Below are 21,778 nucleotides of genomic sequence, written 5' to 3'. Positions count from 1 at the left end.
AAATGGTGCAGCCATTGTGGAAAACAGATTGGTAGCTCTTCACAAAGTTAAACATAGAATTACCAATGACACAGCAATTCCACTGCTGGGTGTGTATCCAAAAGAACTGAACACAGGTACTAAAAAAATACATGTACACATCTGTTCATAGCTTCTCCCAGAACTGGCAAATGGCCCAAAGGAAGTAGTAGCCCTACATACTGGGTTCATCTCTTTGGATTTATGTTTTCTCCCATGTCTTGGCTCTATATTTCATCACTACCTTAGTAGCACACTGATGCCTTTGAGCAGAATTTTTCCCCTAGTTTTCCTCAGGGAAAGGTTTGATCTGAATTACCCGATATTTTCCTAGTTTAAGTAGAATAATATTGATTCTATCCTGGATACTCTTCTTTCTAGACCTTTGTATCTTATCTACTTATGGAGTTTCAAATATCATCCATATGCATTTGGATAGATTCTTGTAGTTCTCATCTTTAGCCAACCAGTCTGAAATATATTACACTTTTCTCCCAAACAACTGCACTTCCTGGAATTTCTTGAACATGACATCTGTGTATTTGGGCATATGGTCATCCATCTTTCTATTCTGCTTCGAATGCTCTTCCCTGTGCTGTCCACCTGGCAAACTCATAACAGTTTTTTAAAATTCAATGCTGGTATCCACTCCACAGTCTTTTCTGATTCCCCGTGCAGAAGTAGGTGCCTCTCCTCTGTGTTCCCATAGTATCCCAAGAATAATTAATAATAATAATGTTATGTACATTAATTTATAAACTTATAATTTAAAAAAATTATATGTTGCACTGTTTTTATTAAATAATTATAAGGACTATTCAAAATGCTTCCCCTATATTAACTTATCTCTCCTAATAATCCTATGAATCTGATAATATTATTATTCACATTTTATAAATGAGGAAATTGAAGTGAAGTAACTTGTCCAAGATCATGCAGCTATTAAACTGCAGAGCTGGAATTTTAACTCAGGCAACTGACATCAGTCTGTAACCTTTACTATGCCCTCTGTCATCATATTGATCATAATCATATTCTCTGTCATTTGCTGAGCTAACTGTTAATGCCAAGCATTATGTTAAGGGCATTATCACATTTTAGAGCTCTATAATGTAGGTCCTATTTTTTTCTTTCTTTTTTTTTTTTTTAATTTATTTATTTATTCTTGTCTGTGTTGGGTCTTCATTTCTTTGTGAGGGCTTTCTCTAGTTGTGGCAAGCGGAGGCCACTCTTCATCGCGGTGCGCGGGCCTCACTATTGCGGCCTCTCATTGCGGAGCACAGGCTCCAGATGCGCAGGCTCAGTAGTTGTGGCTCACGGGCCCAGTTGCTCCGCAGCATGTGGGATCTTCCCATACCAGGGCTCAAACCTGTGTCCCCTGCATTAGCAGGCAGATTCTCAACCACTGCGCCACCAGGGAAGCCCGGTCCTATTTTTTTCTTATTGAGGAAATTGATGCCCCCAAATTTAAGTAACTTCTCCCTTATGTTCATTGTGTTAGATTGCAATTCTCCACTCTTCCCTAGATCCATGCCCTTTGCAATATGGTTTTGTAATTCTTCCCATCAAGAGGTAAATTTCATTTCCCTAGTCCTTATATCCAGAATGGCCTTGTAACTTCCTGTGGTCAATAGACTGCAGGAAAAGTGACGTTTCAGTTCCAAGCCTGGGCCTCCAGAGCCCCTGTGCACCACCTTTCTCTTTCTCTGTCATGGAACGCTGCCACTGCCATGAGAACAAGCCAGGGCTAACATGCTGCTGCTGAAACCATGCTCAGCAGAGACAAGTCATCTCACATGAGGTCATCCCAGACCAGCCAACCTGCCAGCAGACCACAGATGTGAGAGAGGTCAGCTAACAGGAGACTTATAGAAAATAATTGCTATTTTAAACCCCTACATCTGGGGGTAATTGGTCATGCATTAGTATGGTAGCAATACACAACTGATTCAGTCATATAGCCAGGAAGTGACAGCATCTCTCTCTCTCACACCCACACACACACACCCACACACACGTGTGCAAAAATATGCCCCGTGTGCTCTTATCCATACAGCTTGATAATAGGAGACTAAGAAATTAACTTAACCCCCATTCACGAAGGCATGAATGTGGAGGGGGCACAGGGAAACCAGCACAGGAGGTAACGTAGGAAGGAAGAGGAGGGGAGGGGCCTTGGAGAACTTTCCAACCCCTTCAAACTGACTTGCCCCCTCTCTGTCCCTTTCTTAAGAGACCCATCCCTCGACCCCTCCCTCTTCCCTCCCCCTCCCCCTCCCCCAGACCTGGAGGATCCTTCAGAGGGAGGTTCAGACCTCTTTCTCTTCCTTTGCTGGTGTAAGCCATGGTGGGTGCGTGCTTCTATGTGGGAAGTAGGTCTTTGAAGTTCCTGTTCTTTCCGTTCCCAAGTCTCTGGGGCTGAAAAAGAGGAAGAGATATTAGTTATCAGATTTTTTAAATGTAAATAAAAAATACTCCCCCCCACCTCAGAAAAACACCTCTTCCTGTTAAGCATCCAGAGGTTTATAAGGCACTACTGCCTGACTGAATTCTAGCAAATGCAGATGGTGGTGGATCAGCAGTAGCCATTGAGTAGAACTTAGTCTTTGGTCTTTCCAGAACAGTCAGCTGAATGAGGATCCCCACGGGAAGACACTTGCTGCTCAGGAATGAGTCAGTACTGGAGTCTCCTGGGGTAGAAACTATAATCTTCCGAGGGCAAGAAGTTGTGTCAGTGCTAGTGATGTTTGCTCTGCCCAGAAATACAGCAGCGGAGGCCAGAGCCTCTGTGCTGAACCTACCACTGTTTCAATGTGCTCCCTTCCCCACTGTCCAAGGAAAGGTAAAATCTCATTCTTTTATTTATTCAACAAATAAAATATCCACTATGTCCTAGACACTGTTCCAGGTGCTGAGGATGCACCAGTGAATAAAACAAAGTCTCTTTCCTCCATCAAACTTGTATTTTAGTGGAGGAGACAACCAATATATACATAGATATATAATTCCTAAGTGCTTTGAGGAAAAATAAAGCCGGATTAAGGTGAGAGGACAGGGAGTACAATCAGACTGGGAGGTCAGGGAAGACCTTTCTGGGGAGATGACACTTGAGCAGAGACCTATATTAAGTGAGGGAGGAAGACATGTAGATATTGGGATAGAGTAAGCCAGTGTGAGGAACAGCACACTTAGCATTCCTGAGGCAGCAATGTGCCTGGTCCTTCAGAGGTCCAGCCAGCAGCTGAGCTGAAGCAGACTGATCAAGGGAGGTGGAGATACCCATGGGCCAAGTCATGCAGAAGTTAGTGGGCAAGAGTGAGGGCTACATTTTATTCTATATGAGATGTTACCTTTCATCATAACCACTATAGGCCAATATGCAGGAATACTTAGAAAGTTTGTTGACTGAATGGGGGGAAACCCTCACTTTATATCATTTAAGACAAACTGTGCCCAGTCATGGCTACACATGAATCATTTGTGTAACTTATGTGACTCCTGGGCCCACTTACTCATCAAAATCTCTGGAGATGAAGCCCCAGAATCAGTACTTAAAATAAAACTCCTATCCTCATAACATATGGTTGTATATGCAAAGAAAACGTGTGAAAGGATATATACCAAACTACAATATGGACCTCAGGCACATGATTTTAGTTCTGAGTAGAAATGCCATAAAGAATTTAACTTTTTAAAACAGTTCTCAAAATCAGCCCTTTTAAGGACAGTTCTGTCTTCGTGAAACTGCTACCAAAGACATCCATCTTGTAATATAGCCCTAATAAAAAGGATCAATTTGATACTGAATTGCAAACTGGAATGCACTCAGTATTTGCTGGGTGAATGTCTTTTAACAGCTTACTGTCAAGTATGTTGGTCACCCTATTGTACTGGGTTGCTGCTATCACAGTAGGAACTAACTCATGACGTTTCCATTATTGCTGCAGTAGTGGAAAAGTTCTAATCTACTAAAGCACTCTATTGACACAACTTGCTTAGGTTTCAAACTATTTAAAATCCTTTTTGATTTAGATAGGTTAATTAACAAATAGATGAATGGGATTTCTAATCTGTCACCAGGTATTGCCTTATGCAGACTTATCCAAACAAACAAAAAAAGGTTATACTAGAAAACCAACTTAGTACACAATTTAGAGAAAAAATTTTTATTGCAATATAAAACGCACTTATAAAATGTCCACAGAAGGCATGTAATTCTTCACTGCTATATAAACTCACTGGGAATACTTTATTCACCTTCTATTGTTATGATGACATCACCTAAAACATAAACGATGAGTTATACTCTACAACAAATGCATCATTGATTTTCAACAATCATTGGTTTAATAATAATTAGTTTAAGATAATATAATCACATCTATATTCTGGAATGTCCACTTACTTTCATGTAGTGTAATAGAGTTTAAGAGCATAATTGCACATGGATGGTAGAGAAAAACATTCACTACTAAATTATTTTATACCTTCATGACAGGTTAACTTTCTTCCTGACCGAAAATAACAGCTTCAGCAGCTTGGCCTATGGTCGACAACACAGCTCCAGAATTCTCAATGCAGTAGTTTGTGTGTATGTGTGTCTATGTGTGCACCCACGGAAAAACTTAAAGTATATCTTTCATAAACAAGTGCAACATTACTGTCAATTATTTTGCATTATAGTCTGATTATTTGTAAACAAACAAAACCCCACACAAATACTCTTAATTCTAGGAAAAAAAATGTCAACTCATAATTATTCTAACATGCTTTTAGTTGAACACACATTGAATTTCTGAAAGGTGCATATATTACCTTAGATAATAAAGTGTAAAAATGAGTGTTTCATATTTTATACTATGAAATGTACATTTCTGGTATTTGTTTTATGCAGCACAAAGTTTAGATCAAGAAATTCTAAATCCCGGATCCCCACAGTTCGTTTAGAAAAGTCCTCTAAAGTATGGCTCTTGCAGCAGGTTTATCAGATTAAACATGATGAAGTTTTCTAGCTCCCTCTATTTCAAGTATCAAAGAAAACGATGCTCAAAATCTCTGTAGGTTGTAATTGAAAATGCAAAGCTTTAGAAAACAGTTAACTGTGTTTTGAAATAAGATATAAATTGAAACAAGATTCGTTTATCTGTGTTAGGCTGATGAGTACTAGGACTTTAAAATAATTTTGTTAAATCTGAATATTTGCCTATAAATGTATGGTTTTAGAGAGAAATCAATCGATGTTTAAAACTTTTTCAATATTGTTGACTTTAGTTTTGCTTTTGAATGATATTAATTTAATATTCAATTGGACATAAATATTTGGTCTCACACTACATATAATGAAATGACTTACTTTTGAAATGGAAAATTTTTAAAGCACTAGAAAGAGCATTTACTAAAGCAGTTTCAACGTGTCTTTCAACATTATCAGAAATCCTGCAGTATATATCTGGTACCCTTAATGTTTCAGAGTAAGTTGATTTTCTGAAATTTTAATACCATTTAAAAAACGAAAAAGTCAAATAGAAAAGACTGCTGCAATAAAGCACTGTTTCTAAAAGTTGTAGACATGATCTCACAGTCTTGAGTGAGCACTGCTCTTCAGAGCACCTTTTCCTAGGCACATGAAGTTTTCAGCTTAGAAAATAATCTAATCTGGTCCTTAACATATTCATTAAGTGGAATGAATATTTTAAGGTCTTCCTCTCTCCCTTAAAGAAAAAAAAGTGATGTATCACCGAAGAGTAATAAGAATTGTATCTTACTTTAGATTTTCTGGAATTGGCCCAACTCTATAAAATTTTAAGAACTATGTGAAAGTGTGGAATCATCACTCTATGAAAACTGCGATGAAATTAAACATCATTACGTCGAACCCTTTTCTAGCTTTAACTCAAAAATAGAAATCATGAGTCTTCTATAACATTAATTTTAAAAACACACAGAAGTGAAAAGTGCTGATTTTCAAAAAGTACAATTTTTTCCCCTACTATACATCAATGTGGAATGATTTCAGTTCTCCTGTACTAAAAGCTGGACTTTAAAAAAAACTAGTATTGTAATAATTTTAATCAGTAGTGGCTTCAGTTTCAGCTGGACCCCTAATTAGTCTTCGAATTCCTCTCTTTCCTGAAGGACCTTTTGGTTTTGCAAAACTTTGTTTATGTGCATGCTGCTTGGGGTGTACTTCTTCATAAAGGAAGTCTGCAGTCAACTCATCCCCATCATCTATCTCGATCTGTAAGAGAATAAAATTAGCAAAGTGTGATGCAGTGTGAGAAAACACAACAATCAAAACCTAATACAAGTAATGAGCCAGTTTTCAGGTGTGAACGCTCACCAATAAGTGCATAATACTCATTCCAGCAAGAGAGAACCAAGGACCATATGAAAATTGTTCACCTTCATCTTATTTGGGGGGAGGAGGAGGGAGCTAAATGAGTTGCTTGAATATATAATTAGCTATACTCATTTTCTATTTGGTTCTCTCTTTCTACTCCAATTTAACTAATGTTTAAAAGTAGTATAGTATGAATCACCACTATATTCTTAAGTTGTTCTGCTTTGGTACACTACATATTTTCAAGAAACATTACTCATGGCCCTTTCATCACTTGGGTCACTTGAAATCACGCTATAACACGGGTTGGCGAACTATGGCCTGCAGGCCAAATCTGCTCAAGTTAAGAGCGTGTTTTACATTTTTAAAGGGTTGTAAAAACAAACAAAATAATAAAACGAAGAATATGTGACAAAGACCATATGTGGCCTGGCAAAGCCTAAAATATTTACTATCTGGTCTTCTGGTAGAAAAAGTCAGCCAGCCCCTGCTATAGAAAGTGATTCTTAAGAACTTAAAAAGCTCTTAAAGGGCTCAGTACCTACAACACTGGTAACTTGTAAGGACCTGTGTTTTAAGAGTTGAAGGGCTCAAGAATAAACCATATCTTTTCCCATGCCTCACCTGCATTTAAGAAAATAAATTTAAGAAAACTTGTAACTTAGCTCCCGAAATGCATGTTTATGCCCATTCTCTCCTTTCCCAACAACTGGAAAGATTCTCAACCATTCCATGGTTCAGTTATAAATAGAGACTGTAGTTCCTTATTAATAAAGTCTTGAGACAATCACAAGTATGCAGCTTTAGTAGCACCGTCCAGCAAAACTTTCTGCAATATGGAAATGTTCTCTAAATTCTGCACCATCCAATACAGTGCCATTGGCCACATGTGGCTAAAATGAGCACTTGAAATGTGGCTGGTGCTTTTAAGGAACTGAATTTTTAATTTCGTTTAATTTTTATGTATATTTAAATTTAAATAGCCACATGTAGCTTGTGGCTACATATTGGAGAATACAGATCTACAGGGAGACTGGGGTCATGATAGGCCATCCTCAAGCACTTAGAGGAGTTCCTAAGGATTTATGATGAGAATAAGAAAAAAAAAACGTTCATTTATAAACCATAACACATCACGAACTACACAAAAGACAATAAAAATGTGACAAAAACTAAAAAATTTAAAATAGGTAGGTATTAAATATATTAATAAGACAAATTAGATAAAATAAATTAGATAAATAAATAGATAGGTAATTACCTTTCTAATGACATCCATTTGTAGTTGTCTTTCTACAATCTCTAGCAGAGGGCTCTTGCAGCTAGAATACAGCATCCGTTCTCTTATACTGCATGTGTATCCAGGCATTGAATAAATAAAAACTGTAAATTAAAATAATAATAAATCCAATTAGCAGCATATCAATTAAAGCACATACTAAACCTCATAAAGCTACAACTAAGCCCTCTGGCCAAGAAATAAGAAAGAATACAGTGATGAAATATCAATCAGCAAACTTAAAGTATTATGTTAAAAAAAAAAAGTATCATATACCTATAGACTCCAAATAGTCTCCTTCATGGGAATGTTTATACAGAAAGAAATGATAACGTGCTGAATCTCTGGGAATCCTCTTTGGCAAATCTTTTAGTTCTGTATTTATTGTGTTGGCCAAAATTATAATTTCATTTTTTATATCTATTTCCTGTCAATAAGAAACAAAATACATTTATTAAGACAGATACACAGAAATTTAAAATTTATAAATTAAAAAACAAGGAGACAAGGGGAAACTTACACAATTTCACTTTTTCCACAGTGAATATATATTGCTTTTGTAGTTTAAAAAAAAATGAATAAAAAATAAAAAGAAAGCAAATAAAGATTTAAAATCCATTAAAAAAAAAACGTTATGCAAGCCATAGATACCAAAAAGTGAAGCCATTTCATAATAATCATTATATCTCTTACCAACTGCACATAGTTGAGCTGTCTGTTATTCAATTTTTCCAAAGCCTGAAAAGCTTCTCGAGAGATAGGAAATGCTACTCCTTGTAGTGTTTGATGCTTAGTGTCCACACTCACGTCAGTTTGTACCTAGTATGACAGATTCAATTTACTGATGAAGTTTAGCATTTAGCAGTGTCAGATGGCAAAGAGAAGAAAACCCAACCTCTACAGAGTGAGGGTCATTCTACCCTTGCACATTTTAATGTAATTAAAATTAACACTTAAAACACTATGAACTTAAAAAGCAAATAATTTTCACATTTGTTTCAGGTTCTGCTAGCACTTCATCAACATGCAGAGTGTATGCCACATTTTGATGAAAATGCCGGAAGTGAACATCTGAGTTGAGTGTGCAATGTTAGTGGGGCTTTGCTTATATGTTTGGTTTGGCACAATTGCCATGAGCTACGTAAGCTCTCTGAAGTGTCTTCAGATTACACTTTTAATTACAAAATTTTACTTGATAAAATTTATGAGCAGTGTGATATAAATACAATATGCATAGAACTTTACTTTGTTCTGCTAGATATAAAATGCAACACAAACACCATGCACTGAGTTGAAAGGAGTACAAACAATATACAAAGACACAACACAGCTCAACAAATTATACTACTGCAGAAGTTCCAGACTTAGAGCTTTCATTACTAAGAACATGGGTGTGCATGTATCAGAAGAAGAGAAGAGTATGTCAAGAAAGCTTTCAATGCACATATTTAAGACTTTTATACTCAGTAAATGACAGCATAGTATAGGGTCTCATTTGCAGTGTTGCAACAAAGTCAAATAGAAATTTTAGTTAAAAAAAAAATGAATGGAGATTCTACAGCATAAATGGTACTGGATAATGAAAACATCATAGAACATATGCAAATGCATACCCCAATAAGATCCTCTGGGTTCTGATTGCAAGGAATAAAACAAACTATCAAACTTGTAAAAAAAAAAAAAAAAAACCATGTAAAAATCCATACTCAAATAACTTGAGTTAAAATAATATAAAGATAGATCCTTGCTATCAGGTCAGTATTAAATAATATTCAATCACTTTTCAGACTGATTCTTATTAGTCTGTTACTCAGACAAGTGAATAGTAGTTTCTGCTACTTGTTCTTTTCTATAAAATTCCGGTAGAAATACAGTAGCTATTCTAACTTAGAATTGCTGCAGTAAACACATTAGAAATATGATAAACTATAATATGGATGAAATTTATTGACTCTAATATGCTAAACAGGTACTCAAATAACCATCTCCCATATATATATATGCACACATCCATCCAAGTAATGTCCATAGAAGTTAATTTATAGAGCCTCTAGAAATCCTAAACACACTACAGCATTTATGTTTTACTCTCTTTAGTCGTCAGTATTCTCTGAAATAACAAAACAAACCTTCTTCAGGCAACCTCATTAGATATAATATCCCTCACACTAAATGGGTAACATACTTTTCCCATTTATCAATATTTAGTATTCAAAGTACAAAGTTAAAAACGGTTGTACTTATCACAGGAAGATTACTAATCTATAACCTACATTATAAAGACAGGAGAAAGCTATTTATGAAACTGACATGAAGTTTAATATTCACTTTTAACTTTTTCCTGAAGACACATTGAGCACAGTCTTGTCTCTAAACTGAACAGAATGTAAGCTATCTAACTTATTTATTCTCTAGTTACCTCTTCATCAATTAATTAAAAATGCAATATTTTTTAAGCACTTAGAGTCTTGCAAGGTTTCAAAATGGTAATAATACCTCATTAATTTTAATCTGTCGTAATTCTTCTTCAGCTGCAGTCAGTGGGGCAGGAGAAGACTGTGACAGCAAATATTTCTTATATCCATGTAATGACACATCTTCCTGTGAGCACAGAAACTGACTGTTACTAGTTGTGAGGCTACTTTAGGAAAACAAAGTCATTAATTTAACAGAAAATATTTTAACTAAAAATAAATAGTAACAATAATTTTATTACTTCTTTTTTTTTAAATATTCTATTCTACAGGTTTCAAAAAGTTTTAAGGGGATTAGCTACACTTCATTTCCTAAAGCTTTATAATTACTAGATCTTTTGTGTGAGTGTGATGGTGGTAACGCCAGCCACATGACGAACCTGATCATGCTTCAAGTCTATAGGACAATTATAATTAACCTGGGGAAGCCTGCCCCATAGTTATTCAATAATCAACATATTCAGATTCTGAATTCTGTACTGTAATGAATTATATATTTTCTCTATAATTATTCATAGAAAATAATTACAGTTCTTATTTAAAATAAAAAGTATTCCAAAGAAGTTTACTTCTCATCAAAATTTTGTGGTTTGGAAGACTGAGAATAGAATTAAGAAACCAGGCCACTTCACAACTGATGTGAATAAGCAAAGGATACCCATCTAGTCTCGTGCTCTATCCACCAGAATATATTACTCCCTGAATCACAATAAAAGCTCTAAAAAACAAAAAACCGGTTGAAAAAATACACTGTAATTTTCTTAATTTTGGGGTATATCTACATACATGTATTTACCATATAAATTTTATAATAAATTCTTAATCACAACTTAACTAAATTTATTAATTAATCAACAATTACCCCAATTAATTATGAATCAATTTACCTGCCTCAATGTTCTAGTTCAATTAATACAGCTATTGCTTCCGCAGCATAAGTGTAAACGTCCAAAATATCTAAAACCTACTATCTCTTTTTTTTTTTTTTTTCCTTTTTGCGTTATGTGGGCCTCTCCCTGTTGTGGCCTCTCCCGTTGCGGAGCACAGGCTCCGGACGCGCAGGCCCAGCGGCCATGGCCCACGGGCCCAGCCGCTCCGCGGCATATGGGATCCTCCCAGACCGGGGCACGAACCCGCATCCCCTGCATCGGCAGGCGGACTCTCAACCACTGCGCCACCAGGGAGGCCCTAAAACCTACTATCTCTTTTAAGTAGTCTCTCATTTTTCTGAGCCTATCTCCCCATCCTTAAAATGAAAAGGTTGAACTAAATGAGGGGTTGAACTAAATGATCTCCAAGGGATATTCTAGTGTTTGAAGACTAACAGACGAGATTCCAACATATTTTTAAAAGTGTAAGTATGAGGTTTCAGTTAACTTGCATATCATCTGAAACATAATATTTTCTCTTATTCTTTATGTTTACCGATTCACCAGTCATAATTCACATTAACTATCCCACTACCTCGGTGCGACATGCAGAATCTACATAAAAGTATGAGTTTTGTACCTTTACTGTTCCAAACACTTCATCTTTAATGTGGCCACCTCCAAATTCCTTTTTCAGAGTTGCTCTTGTTGCTGCATACAACATTTTTTGACGAACCTAGTAATTGTGAAAGTTTACTTATAAGTTTATAGGTGAAAACTATCATTACAAAAGAAAGCACTTTATAAATGTATGAAAATCTTCAAGCACATTAAAAAGAAAATAAACTGTGACAAAGCTGAAGTCCGTTGACTGTAACATGCTAAAATATGTGTATACAAATAACCATCATAAAATCAGCATCTAAAATATCAACAGCTACTTAGGAGGACTTCAATTTATAAGTCATATTTTTTGAAAAGTAGAAAAAAACTAAATTTTAGAAAATCATTCATTTTTTTCAAAGTATAAAATGAATTCAGGATTTTAAAAAACTACTTAAAACACTATTTTAAAATCACGGAAATGAAGTAAACTTGATAATGACATTTTACTCAAAGCAAGTCTAGGTCAGACACTACTTATTAAGTTGTTTAAGAATCAAATATTCATGGCATAACTATGGCATAAACCATTCCATGAGGGACAAAGTAGAAAAGAACTACAATATATACTATTATTAAAGAGTCTGATAGCATCTATGGAAAACTACTAAAGATAACTGCCAACCAATAGAAATCATTTCATAATTTTGCAGTCAAATCCAGTATTTCTTTCAGACAGCATATACAGAATTAAATAGGAAGTGATGACCTTTGAGAATGATATCTACATAACTTTTAAAATTATTATTTTTCTACAATAAACAAGATAATTAATTTTTAAAATATTGGGCAGTATCCATATACTAGTTTTTTATTTTATTCTATTAATCAGTGTACTAACTCTCCTAAGAGAAATACGTGTTTGTGTGTATGCCCATCACTTGAATGGTAGCTATTGAGAATATTTAATAAAATGTTCAGTTAGTTCTATAAAAATTATTTCAATTATTACTCTCAAAAGTAGTAACCTTCATTCTTCAGAGGTCCACAGAGTCATTTATAATTGCCACAAATTTTTAAATTTAAAATCAATAATAATTCTACTGATTTCAATCAAGGTCAAGATTTCTGAATCTAAGTACATTACCCCTGATTCTACATTACCAATCACAAGGATTTTTTCCATGATCATTCCCATCTATGAGATATGACTGTTGCTTCTTAACTTTCTCTTGGCCTAGGAATATTTCAGAAAAAATTTTTCTAGCTTTTAATGTTAAATAAGTAACCAAAAAATTACTTACATGAGAATGGTCTGGAGACCACGCAATGAATATCCATTCATATCCCTGGGCATTCTGAGAATCTAACCTGAATAATACGTAGCACGGTTGTTTGTCCTCCAACAGGGGTAAAACAAAGGAATCATAATCCTTATCCCAGGAATCTAAAGGCTGCCTACACGCTCCAACCACAAGTTTCTCTATGAAGAACAATTTTTAAAAGATATATAAATGGTTTAAAATGCCAAATGGTATAATAATGAAGAATAGAAGAATAAATTAATAGTTAGTTCTTAATTGCTATTATTCACATCAAAATATAGAAAGGGCAAAGGTTGTAACACAGAAAATAAATATAATATAAAGCAATATTAAAAACAGATATAAAAATTATAACCAGCATAGTTAAAATAATGTTATAAACACAAGAAAGGAACATACAAAAATGATTATAAATAGTTGAGTTGCATGGTTGAAGAGAGGATGATTATATTCTATTGTCCAAATATTTATGCTATAAATTATCAACAAAATATATTTAACTAAGTGTCCTACCGCTCAAAGGTATAATTTCTGAAATTAAACACTGAATTGTACAGTTAAGAAATACTAAATAAAGACAGGTTTAGCTCCTATTTGGCCATAATGCTACAAATTTTAATATTTGTCCAGAAACATAAATTGGTACAGCCACTTTGAGGCATTATTGGGCGAATCAAGTGAAACTGCTAATGTACTCTGCATAGAGAATCTCTTGCACATATATACCAAGGTGTTCAATGCAGCACTATAAAATAACAGTGGAAACTGAAAATAGCCTAAATATTCATCAATAAGAGAATGGACATATAATATGTGGCATAGTCATATTATACAATTCTATTCATATTTTAAAAGAATTAGTGAGCCTCTATCAAAACATTATAAAAGCAATGTTTACAGGAAAAGGAATGATGCAGTAAAAGATGTCAGTTTATGTGAACTTAAAAACTCAAAACAGCACTATATATTATTTAGGGATACATATAAAAAACAGATTGAATAAAAATAAGGTTCCTAATATAGTTGCCTCAGGAGAAGGTCAGGAAGTAAAACTGTTTAAAGCGAATGTTCTTATATCACAACAACATTAAATTACAAAAGGCTTGAAGCAAATATGATAAAAATGTTAGCAGTTATTAATTTAAGAAGAGATGGAACTATTTGTTATATTATTTATTATTCATAATTTCCTTATTTAAAAAATTTTCTCAAAACAAAAATAAAACCAGAAAATAGTGATAGAGGAAATATTGTCATTTTCCTGCTGTAGAGATGTTATATAAACTTTTCCATTTTACTTACTTAACTAGTCAGTTAGGAAGTGATGACATTTAAAATTTTAGTTCAATAGTTCTAAAATATGCTGCTTTCCAGTATATGCTTATTCTTGTTGAGTATGTTAATATATGTAGAACTGCCTATTTTTCAAACTATTTTGGTATTTTTAATATATAAGAGAAAATGGAAAGCAAATTAGAGTTACTTCCCGTTTATAAAAGAACAAGATATTTTCCCAAAGCAAAATATTTAAGTTATTTAAGAAATTAGGTCAATGGAATATTTTAACATATTCATTTGAAATTAAGTAGTTATAATATTAATTATTCACACTCAAACCAGCTGAATTAAAAGACTCTCCCACCCAGTGAATTTCCTTACGTACAGCTTTATTTTGAAAGGATCAATTTATAGTTTGTTACACTCAGAACTTTTTCCCATAACAAGAAAGGGGAATCATTTCTGCAGCACACACTGCAATCAAGTTGAGAAAATGGGAGAGTTTACAATCCTTCCTTTCTACCTCAAAACTAACTTTACTGAATAACAATTCACAAGTAACTTTTCTTTTGTGTGGGATAATCACCTGTTACTGATTTTCATTCCAGAGATGCAAGCACTGATATTAGATACAAATTGTGGTACAGAAACTGAGACACAAAAAGTGTAAGAGGAAGATGTCACACCAAAAACAACATCTTTTTGTTTCCGTGAGAGTCAACTACAGAATGCACAAAGTAAGGTAAGCAGGGGCCCGTAGGACATGTCCAAAATGTAGAGGAGCCAAGTTAACTAAAGGAGAGCTCTGAACCTGCTTCACATTTATTAATAGTCCAAATCACTGACAATGATTTAGAAGTTTAAAAATACAACAGCCAATAATCCAAGGACAAACAACATTTAAAAATGCTTAACTAACCATTTTCAATCGATATCTTCAGAAGTCTGTATTTTCCATTTCTTGCTCTGGCAAAAATATCTTTAACATCCTCACTTGCTGTGGAAAAAGATACAGAAAAGTAAACCTATTTTTAATACTTATGTATTAATACTTTCTGATGCTACTTGAATACGGAAAAAATGAAATGTAATACAAAGAAAACATCTTGAAGATGCAGTATTCTCTTATCAGTAATTTAAATTACAAAAATTAAAAGGTGTAACAGTAGACATTGTATACAGCTAAGAAACATAAATATTAACATATTTTAAAAGTATATTAATTCTAACCTGTTTTACCTAGATAATTCCATAGCGGAAATTTACACTTGGAATGAATATATTAAAGTTTCTCAAACTCAATAATCACAAATCACAATTTTGAAAAACACCTTTATTGCTTGTTTGAAAAATGCTGAAAACCTGCTTTCACTCTCTTCTGGTCCAATTTCAAGCTTATAATAAACAAACACACCTCCTTCATCAATTCATTTTTTACATTTTCACCTTTAAAAACAACAATTAATGTCAAATACCCTATCCTGATTAAAGAAAAAGACAACACAATTCATTCAAGCTCGTACTTCTGGTCATACTTCTCTAATTCATATTTCTTAAAAACCTGGAGTAATCTCACTGAGCAAATATATATTTAATAACCTAGCCCTTGTGCTCCTATTAAAGCTTCAATTTCGTTCTAATTTTATTCTTGAGTTGTATATTGAGAGCAAGAACCACTGTTTAGTAGTGCTTGCTATAACGCTCAAGCATGAAAGTCAATAATTATATATATCAAAACTAACGCAGACAAAACAATGCTTTTAGATTTGCGACTGTTTTGCTTGTGTTTGTGCGTGCAGGAGGAGGTGTGGGGTGGTGTCAAAGACCCTTAAGAACAAAATACAATTAGACGTTCATCTGGGGAAAAGATTCGTTGTCCATTAACAAGAGGAGCTTGTGTTTACATTACAATTCGTTAAGTGATCGCGAGTAACCCGGGACGTATTATTTGATTCTGATGAGGTGAGCGCTTTCAGACCGCCCATTTTCAAACCAGGAAACAACTCAGGTCAATTATAACTGCACATTCAACTGTGCCCGGGACGATTAAACGCAACCACACAGATCAAACTTTTCAGTTCCCTGGGTAGTATCTAAGAACAACCAAGACGCCTCATACTCAGGATACAGACAACGGTGTTGATGTTCCAATTTTGGAAGAAAATGCGGAAGAGTTTGGGAAGCACCCTTACTGGAAATGAAAAAGATTCCCGCATCTTTCTTTTGATAATCCAAATCTTGTAACAACTCTAAAGTTGGACCGTGAAAAAGAAAATTCGCCCGTCTCTCGACAGCAAAAAGAGCCCCAATCGCCTCCACGGTTCCAGGTCTTCCCAGTCCGATAAAAAAGGGGAAAGTTGGGCTAACGGCGGCGGCGGCAGGCACGCCCCCTTCACCCCGGCCGCCGCGGAAAGCCATTTCCTTCGCTCCGGCGAATTTCTGGTCCATCGGCAACGTGGCGGCGGCCGGCCCGGGCTGGGAGGGTGGCAGGCCGGGAGCGCCCGAGACACGAGAGCGCGGAGAGGCGCAGAGGCCCGGTTCGTCCCCGAGACCGACTCCCTGTGTTCCGGGACCGACTCCGGCCCTGCCCATCCCACCGCCCGCCCGCCTCGCCGGGGGCCTCCCAGGAGTCCCTTCCCCGCAGGCAGCACCGGCGCCGTTACCTTGGATGCCGGTCTGATGGGACATGGCGGCGGCCGCGGTCTCCCGGCTCCGGCGCTGAGTGCAGCGAGCGGCCCCGGCCGGCGGCTCCAGGAAGTGGCGGCTACTCCACCAGCCCTGTCGCGTCATCAGTCTGCGACCCGCCCCCGCCCCCGCCCCCGCCCCGCGAAGCCCGCGGCGTCCTCGCGCGCCCCCGTCGCTCTCGCCACCTGCCTTCTGACAGCCGCGCAGTCTCCGCGCAGCCGGACTGCTGGTCCAGGCCCCCGGCCCTCAACTTCAGCTCACTGAGGGGGGTCACAGTCCACGGTATTTGCCGCCGTTTCTCCCCCTCCACCACGGTGAAACACTGCTGGCCCAGAAGGATGAGTTTGCCCTCTAGGGTCTGCCCTCCAGTGACCCTGCCGACACCGCCTTTCACTGGTTCAGCAAAAACGTTGCTCAAAAGCAGAAATGAACGTTTTACTGAACACACGTTTTCAGCTTTAAAAAGATGTGCATGATATCCTTCTTGGTTTACTCTTCCTGCAGTCTATACAATTTAATGTAAGCGGTCACTCCCCGCCCCTTTTTTATAGAAAGAATTAATAGATAGGCAGTCTCCCATGAAAATCCCCCACGCTTTTAAATTAAGTTAATCTCAGACTGTTAACTATCCTTTCTTTGGTTGGGCACATTTAGGCACCAGGTTTTCCTTTCTCTTCATTCCAAAAAGAGCCACTGAGAGTGAGATTAGCTGACTTGAGTACTCCTCTGTGGTCAGTTCTATCATTGCAAACTGTAGTACTGCTCTGCTTCAGGTTGGCGGTTTATTCTTTAATCAGGTAATTACTCAAGTTTCATTCGTAAGGATGAATTTGTAAGGTAACAGCAGATATTATTAAAAATTATTTTTAATTTTCTGCTTTTATGAGCATGTATTTCCCTTTCTAAGGATAATTTTAGTAGTTATTTTTGTTCTACTTTTCTAGGACTCCTAGATTATAGTTTCCTAGGTAGCAAGCTGGGTCTTTTGTTTTTAGGGCCTTGAACTGACAAGTATACAAAAGTACAATCTGATTATCAACAAATACTCTGAACAGGCCAATAATATAAATGCATGTTAACAAAATCACTCTTCAAATGCAATGTATTTTTAATTAGTTAACTAGCCGCTGGGTAATTGATTTCTTTACGAGGGTCACAGCAAACAACGTTGCTATGCCCTGTTTCTTGTTACTTAAGCCTTATTTCTCAAACACTTCCTCATATTCTGGAATAAGCAAAATGTAATCTGAGTTTTATAACTTGTTTGAATTTAAGAAATGTAGGGAGGTGTTTCATGCTAACCAAATTCTTCCTGACACAACAGTTCACCCTGATTTACCAGTTTTGATAGCATTGTTGAGCACAGAGGGTTCATCTACAATTTTTTGACTGATTGATGTTATGGTGACTAGGGAAAATTGCTTAAGGAGGTTGGCACTACTCAAAAGTACTGATGAGAAAAAAATAATTCTCCCATATTCATGCTTAGAAAAGACCCCGGTATGTTCAGCCCTGGAGACGAGGAAAGTCCAGGTGGGTTGGATAAGACCACCTCGGCATCCACCAGAAAATGCTTATTTTCTGCCACTACAGTAGTTTGACTTAAAACTGCAAGGGGCTTGGGTGCATTGTTTATGCAGCAGCAAAGCTCCTCTAGCAAAACAGGAAATCTGAGAAGGGAAAATGTTTGCTAAGAGGTGAACAGCATGGCCAAAATGATCTTTTTTACTGTCCATCAACATTTCTACATATAGTTAGATAATTTCCTCTATTTTACTGTATTTTCATATGTGCAACAAATGGGTTCTTGATGCTTTCATAGGATATTGTTTTATGAAATGTTTCTGGTTGATATTGACCATACACTTAAATCTCACTAATTTATTATGCCTGATGTTCATTTCAGATTAGATCATTGTACTAACTTTAGAGAAATGGTTTATTGAGTATAAATAGTGCTAGTGGTGCATATATTTTACCTATCTAAGAGAACAGATTATGATAGAAATCCTATTTATTTGGTTAATCTCTTGTGCTTACATCTTTAATTTGATCCCAGTCATATGACTGCTCACCTTATCTTTTTAAAACATTGTGTTAAAATACACATAACAAAAAATTTACCATCTTAACCATTTTTAAGTGTTCAATTCAGTAGTGTTAAATATATTCACCTGTTGTGCAACCACTCTCCAAAACTCTTTGCCTCTTGCAAAATTAAAACTTTATATTAACATTAAATAACTTTCCATTCCAACCCAACCTCCAGGTCCTGGCAAACAACATTCTATATCTGTTTCTATGAATTTGACTACTCTTAGTACCTCATGTAAGTGGAATCATACAGTATTTGTCTTTTTCTGACTGGCCCATTTCACTTAGCATAATGTCCTCAAGTTTCATCCATCTGTAGCATGTAGAATTTCCTTCCTTTTAAAGGCAATTCCAGTGTATGTATATACCACATTTTATTTATCCGTTCATCCATCATGGGCACTCAGGTTGCTTCCACTTGTTTGGCTATTCTGAATAATACTGCTATGAACATGGGTGTACAATTATCTGAGTCACTTCTTTCAGTTCTTTTGGGCATATGCCTGGAAGTGGAATTGCTAGATCGTATGGTAATTCTGTTTTAATGTTTTTGAGGAAACTCCATACTGTTTTCCATAGTAGCTGCACCATTTTACAATCCCACCAACAGTGCACAAGGTTCCAGTTTCTCCACATCCTTGCCAACGCTTGTTATTTTCTTTTTGGTTTGTTTTTATAATGGTCATCCTAATGGATGTGAGGTGGTATCTCATTGTGGGTTTTATTTACATTTCCCTAATGATAAGTGATGTTGACCATCTTTTTATATATTTGTTGGCCTTTTGTATATCTTCTTTGGAGAAATGTCTATTCAATTCATTTTTAAATTGGGTTGTTTGTTTTTCTTGACGTTAAGTTGTAGGAGTACTTTATATATTCTGGATATTGACCAGATATACGACTTGCAAGTATTTTCTCCCATTTTGTAGGTTTCCCTTTCATTCTGTTGATTGTGTCTTTTGATGCACAGAAATATTTAATTTTGTCCAATATATTTTATTTTTGTTGTTTCTCCCCTTAACTTTAGAATATCTTTCCTAATCTTTTGAATATCTTCTAGCTTTCCTTCCCTAAGTTTCTACTAAATGTCTTGTAAATATCATCTACACTTTCTCACCTCTTACTCCTTCAATCCATGGTTTCCAAACTGTGTGCAGAGATGCCCCAGGCACAGTGACCTCATGGGAGCACCTGGGGGATATTACACAATTCTGAGGGAGACACAGTAGTACTTGATGTCTTTCTGATAGCACACAAAATATTAGCTCGAGGGCCTCCCTGGTGGCGCGGTGGTTGAGAGTCCGCCTGCCGATGCAGGGGATACGGGTTCGTGCCCCGGTCTGGGAGGATCCCATATGCCGCGGAGCGGCTGGGCCCGTGAGCCATGGCCGCTGGGCCTGTGCCTCCGGAGCCTGTGCTCCGCAACGGGAGAGGCCACAACAGTGAGAGGCCCGCATACCGCAAAAAAAAAAAATATATTAGCTCGAGATATTTTACAGTTTCAACATTAGATCGCTCTACGTTCCTTTTTATAATGTCATATCTTTTTTTTTTCTTTTTTTTTTTGCGGTACGCGGGCCTCTCACTGTTGTGGCCTCTCCCGTTGCGGAGCACAGGCTCCGGACGCGCAGGCTCAGCAGCCATGGCTCACGGGCCCAGCCGCTCCACGGCATGTGGGATCTTCCCGGACCGGGGCACGAACCCGTGTCTCCTGCATCGGCAGGCGGACTCTGAACCACTGCGCCACCAGGGAAGCCCTATAATGTCATATCTTTGAAAAGCTGGATATTCAGTGGTTGCTGTGATAAAAGCAATTACAGGGCAAAAATCAGTGTTGAACAGGAAATGACAGTGGCTAGCATCTTATCTAATTCCAAAATTTAGGAAGTTCTGTAGTGTGTAACAGGTGCATGCATCCCATTAGTAAGTAACTGTGATTATTTAAAAATAAAATCAAATATTTTTTCTTTCCATTTTTATGTATTACTTTTCAAACAGCATCTAAGTTGCTAGTACATAAATACTGATTAAGTTGTTTGGAACTGACTACTTAATAAACTGAACTATTAAGTATTTCTTTTGACTTAGGAATACTATGAAAAAATCACTGAGTTATGAAAGACCCCATGAACTGAGAAAGTTTGTGAACCTCTGTCTTAGAACCTTTGCATATGGCTTTCTCCATACCACTCAGTTGAAAGCATTTTCTTGAATATGACCAATGTCTTCCTTCTTGATAGCAAAATCGATTATATTATTCTCAGATGTTTTTATTAGTTTCCTGTAGCTGCTAATTAACAAATTAGCACAAAGTGGGTGGCCTAAGACAACAGAAATTTTTTCTCTCACAGTTCTAAAGGCCAGAAGTCCAAAATCATAGCTGCCATCCCTCTGAAGGCTCTAGGGGAGAATCTTTCCTTACTTCTTCCAGCTTCTAGGGGCTGTTGGCATTTCTTGATTTGTGGCCATACCACTACAATCTCTGCCTCTATGGTCCCATTGCTTCTTCCTCCTTTGGGGGTCTCAAATCTTCCCCTGCCTTACTTTCATAAGGACGCTTGTCATTGGATTTAAGACCCACTCAGATAATCCAGGATGATCTCTTCATTTCAGTATCCTTAACTTAATTGCATCCGCAAAGATCCTTTTTCCAAATAAAGTAACATTCACAGGTTCCAAAATTAGGATGTGGACATATCTTCTGGAGTGTCACCATTCAACCATCAACCTGCTACAGATGTTTGAGGCTTTTGATACTGTTGATCGTTGCTTCTTTTTGACATACTCCTTTTTCTCTTCTTTGACACTGCACT

General features: G+C 36.6%; 1 protein-coding gene across 1 annotated transcript; it reads right to left on the bottom strand.

The window, feature by feature from the left end:
- Nucleotides 1–4,168: 4,168 nt before the first annotated feature.
- Nucleotides 4,169–16,960, bottom strand: TWF1 (twinfilin actin binding protein 1). The gene is made up of 9 exons (XM_060113338.1): nucleotides 16,850–16,960; nucleotides 15,106–15,183; nucleotides 12,888–13,066; nucleotides 11,621–11,716; nucleotides 10,134–10,238; nucleotides 8,331–8,456; nucleotides 7,914–8,064; nucleotides 7,620–7,741; nucleotides 4,169–6,256 (listed from the first exon to the last, which is right to left on the bottom strand). Exons 1-9 carry the CDS (start codon nucleotides 16,872–16,874, stop codon nucleotides 6,086–6,088), a joined length of 1,053 nt encoding a protein of 350 aa, XP_059969321.1. The 5' UTR covers nucleotides 16,875–16,960; the 3' UTR covers nucleotides 4,169–6,085.
- Between the last annotated feature and the right edge of the window lie 4,818 nt (nucleotides 16,961–21,778).

Source organism: Mesoplodon densirostris, chromosome 11 (assembly GCF_025265405.1).
Source record: "Mesoplodon densirostris isolate mMesDen1 chromosome 11, mMesDen1 primary haplotype, whole genome shotgun sequence".
Classification (NCBI taxonomy): domain Eukaryota; kingdom Metazoa; phylum Chordata; class Mammalia; order Artiodactyla; family Ziphiidae; genus Mesoplodon; species Mesoplodon densirostris.
The sequence above is the reverse complement of the archived record's forward strand: the minus strand, read 5'-3'. Positions and strand labels throughout refer to the sequence as shown.